Consider the following 6,781-nt stretch of genomic DNA (forward strand, 5'->3'; position numbering starts at 1 on the left):
TATGCACTTTCACACCACCAAACTGTGGGCTGTAGAATAATGTCCTCATATGTTGCTAAATATGTTTTTTGCAAATATATTGTATATGCAATGTTTCTGCCTTGTTTATTAATTTGTTCTCCCTTCTCTGTTTTCTGATTTTCTTTCCTCTACTTTCTCATTCCCTCCCTTGTAGCCTAGTTCTGTTTCAGGGGCAAACGAGATAAACTAGATCTGGGAAATAGTAGGAGATATTGTAATGGAATTCCCCCTCTTTTTTCTTTCATTTTGTCTTGGTTTTCATACTCTCTCCCTCGCGTTGTCTTCTGGCTTCTGCACTACACTTTCCGTCGCTTGATGATGATGAAAATTGCGTGGATGAAGTACGACAATCAACAACAGCATACTTTTGTACTGGGTCAGAGAGGAGTTGTTTGTGACAGCTACAGACAACTCTGTCATGTCGCGCCTCTACACTTCAGCCGGAAGACACATCGTCTCAGTGGGCCTAACGGTGGACGGGTGGACAGGTTAGCTAAACGGGCCTCGGTCTCTTCCTGAGTTTAATTATTTCATTCATTATTACGTCTGCATGTTCAAGCCCTTGTTTAAGTGACCGTTACCACGATGTCTTCATATCTGACACGACTGTTTGTTGTCTTCGACTTCACTCGCCCCTCGTTATTTACCGCGGTGAAGTGACTTTTACTTCAGGACCAACAATAAATTCCTGTCTATTTCAGATTTGGTCGCAGATTCGTAATTTTTTACAAAGCGCCTGTGTCAGAAGTGTGGTGGTATACTGAAGGTCTTGCTGAAATAAACATCAACAAATACACATTACGAGTTGATATAACATGTCCGTGTCAACATCAGCTTTAGATAACAATATAAATCAAAGGGTAGAAAAATAAATATTGTATAAAAAACTTGAGAGGGATTCGAACCGACATGGCGAAACAGTATTAATTCCGAGACTGATGACGATGTCATTACGCGACCGAGCCGCTGATCTTTTTTATTGAAAACTTGAATCTTACAAATATCAAGGCATTGAAACCATGGTAAATACAACCAAATAACAAGGCACATTATGCACAAATGAAATTACATAAAATAACATTTAAAATAATTAAGAAAAAGTCAATGAGTAAATACATAAATTCCAAATTAAGTTATTTTTTAGTTCCACTAGAGGTCCTCATATATTTTAAGGTCTTCATAAGCTCTGAGAAGAGACTTTGCATGTTTCACCTCCATTATTTTTAAGGCACTGAGATGATTGTCCATCAGGTCCCTTCTGAACACAGAGAAGATGGGTTTCATTTTTCCTCCATTTAGATGTTTCGATGAAAATTCTTGTCAGGAGAATCAGGTTGTAAACAATCAGGCCACTCTTAATGTCTCCCGAGCCGATACCAAACACAATGTTTTCTCTTGAGAGGGCAGCTGGATTTTAGTTGACAGCCAGTCTTGTAAGTCTTCCCAGAATGTAACAGAATACATGCAATCGGAAAAACAGATGATCAGTACTTTCAATTCCAGTGTCACAAAAGCTGCAGTTATTGTGATCAATTTTAAATCTCACTCTTAGCAATTCATTGGATGATAGTGCCTGTTTGTGAAATAAGGACAGTTTATTTGATTGATGTATTTTATGAATTTATTGGGTATTGCCATTGAATACGCGGGGTAAATGCACCTTGCTAAGGATTCCATTTTGATTAGGTATTTTCTTCCAAAAACAGTCAAGTCTCTTTGTAGCGACATATTCAGTTTGGACTTTATTTCAAGAATTTTGTTTTGTATGTTTAAGGTTACTCTGACTGTTTTTACATGAATTCCCAGATATTTTACAGATGACTTGATGGGGATGTTGTAAACCTCTGTGAGGTTGCAATCATGTATATCCATTAATTCACATTTGTTGCAATTCATGGTTAAACCTGATGCTTTAAAGAACATCTATTAAATCAAAACCTTGGGGATTTGTTCTACATTTTTTAAGAGGATAGTGGTGTCATCAGCTAGTTGACTTATGATAATTTGTTCATCAAAAACATTATTTTTGAGTGTCAGAATTTTTTTTATATGAATTGCCAAAATTTCTGCTGCCAGAATAAATACAAACAGGGAAATGTTGCATCCTTCTTTGACTCGTCTATTAATGGAGAAATGAGGAGATGTACTCTGAGCTAGATTGATCATGATAAAAAGATTTTTTTATGTTGCAGAATTTAGGTCCAAATCCCTATAAATGTAAGACCTTCAATAGAAATTGATATTCTAGCATATCAAAGGCCTTGTAGAAGTCAAGGAATACAATTAACCCTCTATCCTCTATCAGTGGGCTATATTCCAAAAGGTCTTGCCCTAGTCTTATGTTGTTATGTTTGGATCTGTTTTTTTACAAAGCCTGTCTGCGTTTCACTAATTATTTGGTCCAGTCACCTTTTTAATCTGTTAGTGTAAATGTAGGTAAGTAGTTTATAATCATTGTTTAAAAGTGAAATTCGGGGTGGTAATTGTCTAAGAACTTGTTATCTTTGGCTGGCTTTGGTAGTAGTGTAATAAAACCTTGCTTCATGCTAGTTGGTAGTGAAAGTTTAGTTGTAGCTTCCTTAAAGACTTGGTAAAGAAAACAGTAGTTCTTCCCAAAAGTGTCTGTAGAAATTGGCTTGTTAATCCGTCAGGCCCAGGAGATTTATCAAATTTTAAGCACATGACTGCTCTATTTAATTCATCCATTGTAAAGTCCTCATCACATTCTTTCCTGAAGTCATTGTCAGTTTGAGGGATAAATTCTTAAATTTTGTTTAAGAAAGTGTCAGATTCTTCTGCAGAAAAAGAAGAGTTGTAAAGGTTTTGATAAAAATTGGGTCTGAACACTCCTTACCATTTATCATGAGAGTTTTTATAGAATTCCTCTCACCCAATTTTACGTTTTAAAATGTGCCACATAATCTTTATTGTGGCCAAGTCGGGACTGCACGCAGGCCAGTCCAGCACCCATTGCAGCATGCATTGTCTTGTTGCAATATGCATGGATGTCTCTGCAAAAGATGTTGTCTTGAAGGCAGCAGATGCTGCTCCAAAATCTCTATGTACTTTTCGGCATTAATGGTGCCATCACAGAAGTGTAAGTTACCTTTAACAAGGGCACTGACACAACCCCATACCATGACAGACCCTGGCTTTTGGACTTGTTGCTGGTAACAGTCTGGATTGTCCTTCTCGTACACAGCGTCCATTTCTTCCAAAAAAGACCTGAAATACTGACTCGTCTGAGCACAATACACGTTTCCACTGTGTTATGGTCCATCCCAGATACCTTCGAGCACAGAGAAGTCCATGCCGCTTCTGGACACGGTTAACATAAGGCTTCCTTTTGGCACAGTAAAGTTTTAACTGGCATTTGTGGATGTAACTATGTATTGTAGTGCTTGACAAAGGTTTGCCAAAGTAATCCTGAGCCCATGTGGTTATATTGCTTGTTATATGTGGGATTGGAGAGCACGGTTAGTAAACTCAGGCTTGCTCTTTATGCTCTGAAATTCCTTGAGATTCCTTGAATCTTTTAATGATGTTATGCACTGTAGAGGATGAAATATCCAAATCCCTTCCTATCCTTTTTGAGGAACACTGTTTTTAAACATTTCAATAATTTTCTCACACATTTGTTGGCAAACTGGCGATCCTTGATCAATCTTTGCTCCTAAAGAGCTAGGCCTTTCCTGGATGCTGCTTTTGTACCAAATCATGATTACAATCACCTGTTGACATTTTTTTACCATTCTACCTGATTACTAGCCCTAAATTGCCCCGTCCCAGTTTTTTGGGGAACGTGTTGCAGGCCTGAATGGCAGAAATGGATGTATATTTACAAATTATTTTCCATACCGTCCCAACTTTTTCTGAGTTGGGGTTGTACATTAGCTTCAAAAAAAGCTACAAAGTGCTACATGTAAGTGCCATATTTAAGTGCAACAGTAGTCAATGCCCTTAGCTCAAATCCATAACTCAGCAGGCGAGGTTGTTTAGAGATGATCAGAATCATTTTCTATATGAAACATACAAGCCATTTTCAGACATGACCGCTGAAGGATTTCCAGAGAATTGGGTCCAGACTTTCTGCAAGTTTGCTTTCCACATATGCACAACACATGAGGAGATTATATGCTCAGACGTGTTCACAGCAGCACAGTTATATCCGCAGTGTTCAGATAAGGGATGGAGCAGCCTGCAGGGGCAGGATGTAACATATTAATTCTGCTGTGGAGATCCCATTTGTCCAGTGTCCTTGTACCGTGCCATATTGCCCTGCCGCATGTCCTCCCTCCTCACTCCACAGCTTACCTGTGCTCACTTGGTGGACACTGTCACTGTCAGAGGTTCTTGTTTTGTTTTAGTTTTTTGCCGTGGTATCAAATTGGGTATCGAGAAACAGGGAAGTTTCATGGTATCGGTACTGACTACGACATTTTCACATCCCTACTTCCCTACTTCAAACATTTTGACCTGTACCATTTGTCACATCATTATAGTTGGTGCTAAAAAATGCAACCAAACATATCATAGCATGAACAGTATTGTTCACTCGTGAGATTATTTTCTTAGAGACCTAGTGTATCTGCACCTGCACTATTTACATTGTTTTAAATGCTTTGCTGAAATACAATAAAAAGTGACATTTTCTCGTTTCATTCATTTTATTCTAGTGTGCAGGTGTTTATGTCCATGAACAGTCTTAAGACCTACAGTCCGCATCAGACTAGACACAGTTTTTGTTCTGTTCTGCTTTAGTGGATTCTACTTATGGCCTTCGATCCATGTTTTGCAAAGAGCTGCACAGAGATGGCTCCTTTTATATGTAGAGATTCATATTGATGCATCATGCATTTTAAAATATAAATATTTTCCATTTGTTTCTCAGCTAAATCAATACAACTTTGGGTCTTTGTATAAGATCTGTGTTAACAGTTTTGAAGGAGGAAAGAGAGATGTGTGAAACCAATCACTTGATAGAATGTTTGTATATTTCATCCTGATTTGCTTTCCACACATCATATTACACATTGAGATTATATAGAGAACGTGTCAAAAAAACTCCCTGGCTTTCCACAGTCATTTCACTATTCAACTTTCTTTAATCTCCTTATATCCGCACAAAATCAACATGCACTCTTCCTCTTTGAAATATGGTGCATGAGTTTGTGTTGCCGAACATGCCCCCTTTAAGCACGTGGATGTACAAACTCTCATACACAGATTCAGTCAACCCAGACTCAACAAAACAACATCTTAACAAGCAAACCGATTCATTGAACCAGGGTTTGTCAACCCCGACTTCCTTTGTTAACTTAGAGTTAAATCAGAGTAGATTACACTTGCTTCGTTATTACAGGCCCCTGTAAACCCAGATTTCATCAAAATAACATAATTTGGTTTTTGCTGACAGAAATGGCGTACGCAATTGTTTGAATAAAGAGTGGGGAAGTAAGATCTGATCACAGGGGACACATTCAGGATGCATTTTAATGTCAGGTGCGAACATGCGTACTTAATGCTGCCCGCTTGTGATCAGATCTCAGGGTGGATGTTAATACCAGGTCTGAACAGGACCCAAGTGAAAGTCCTGTGATCCTGTCCATTATTCAACCTTAAACTAATATCACGGCTGTCTCTTTTCTCTAAATGTCTTATTCTCAGGTTGTTCACGAGCAGCCAGCGGAGCAGTGATGGACAAAGAGCCACTGAAAAAAGCTAAAACGCCAAAGGGTCGGTTTGACAGCCCAGAAGACAAAAGCAAAGATGTTCTGGAAAGTGAGGACAATGCAACATTAGACAATTTCTATAGTTTGGACACAAACTGCACACAAATTTTGTGAGAACAATGCTCTTGATTAGTTTGTCGATATTAGTAAAATCAAAAACATCAGTTATTGTTACTGGACCTAAAATACCATCTCTAATAAAAATATGATCAGTGTGTCTGATCAGAAAGCATATTACGTTGACATCATCCATTGGATAAACATGAGCTGTTAATTTTTAGAGTAAATGCACATGTAAACTAAAGCAGTATCTTTTAGTCAGTCTGGTTGTTTTGTATCTTATTTTTCTCCAGAGTTCCCAGGCGATGTTAACCCTTTAACCAAGGAGAAGGGGGGCCCTCGGGGTCCAGAACCCACCCGTTATGGAGACTGGGAAAGAAAAGGCCGCTGTGTGGACTTCTAGTGCATTATTGACAAATCTGATGTGTCACATCTGCATTATGAATATGTAGAGTCAGTGACACTTCTTAAATCATTGGTTGTTTTTGCCAGAAGTCAGTGTTGGAAGACTACAGAATGTAAGAAGACACACACTGTTTCTGCCTATCACTGTATTCATACTTCTAAACATACATGACGGCCAAAACAAATGTTTTACACAGCGTGTTAAGTGTGCCCTTGCAGTTAATGTAAAATATCATCTTAAATCTGATATATGATTGTTGTATTATTGCAGTTGAGTGTGAACTGGTCCTGTGTTGATCAATAAAAGGAAATGTGAGTCTTTGTACGAGTCTATCAATTTTTGTAGCTCGAAACATCTGAGCATGACGCTTTTCCATTGTTCAGGTAAAACAAGAATTTCATACTGGATAGTCTTGATAACATAATATGTCTTAAAGAGCATTCTTTACAGTAAAGGTAGTTGTGTATTACTTGTGCATTCAAATAGACCATTTAGCTTCCTATATTTCCATAGAAAAGCAATCCAATCCTCTGTTGAAAGATTACACTTTTAGTAGGTTTGT

General features: G+C 38.1%; 1 protein-coding gene across 1 annotated transcript; it reads left to right on the plus strand.

The window, feature by feature from the left end:
• The first annotated feature begins 327 nt into the window (after positions 1-327).
• sdhaf4 (succinate dehydrogenase complex assembly factor 4) lies at positions 328-6,539 on the plus strand. The gene is made up of 3 exons (XM_035141551.2): positions 328-509; positions 5,689-5,802; positions 6,107-6,539. The coding sequence occupies exons 1-3, from the start codon at positions 440-442 to the stop codon at positions 6,214-6,216; spliced, it is 294 nt and encodes a 97-aa protein (XP_034997442.1). The 5' UTR covers positions 328-439; the 3' UTR covers positions 6,217-6,539.
• The last annotated feature ends 242 nt before the right edge of the window (positions 6,540-6,781 follow it).

The sequence above is a fragment of the Hippoglossus stenolepis genome, chromosome 18 (assembly GCF_022539355.2).
Source record: "Hippoglossus stenolepis isolate QCI-W04-F060 chromosome 18, HSTE1.2, whole genome shotgun sequence".
Taxonomy (NCBI): domain Eukaryota; kingdom Metazoa; phylum Chordata; class Actinopteri; order Pleuronectiformes; family Pleuronectidae; genus Hippoglossus; species Hippoglossus stenolepis.

Bases quoted from the DNA above. Each gene is read 5' to 3' on its own strand.
- sdhaf4 (XM_035141551.2), top strand. From the start codon at position 440: ATGTCGCGCCTCTACACTTCAGCCGGAAGACACATCGTCTCAGTGGGC. The intron at 510-5,688 runs GTTAGCTAAACG...TCTTATTCTCAG, and splicing joins AACGGTGGACGGGTGGACAG to GTTGTTCACGAGCAGCCAGC. The intron at 5,803-6,106 runs GTGAGGACAATG...ATTTTTCTCCAG, and splicing joins AAGCAAAGATGTTCTGGAAA to AGTTCCCAGGCGATGTTAAC.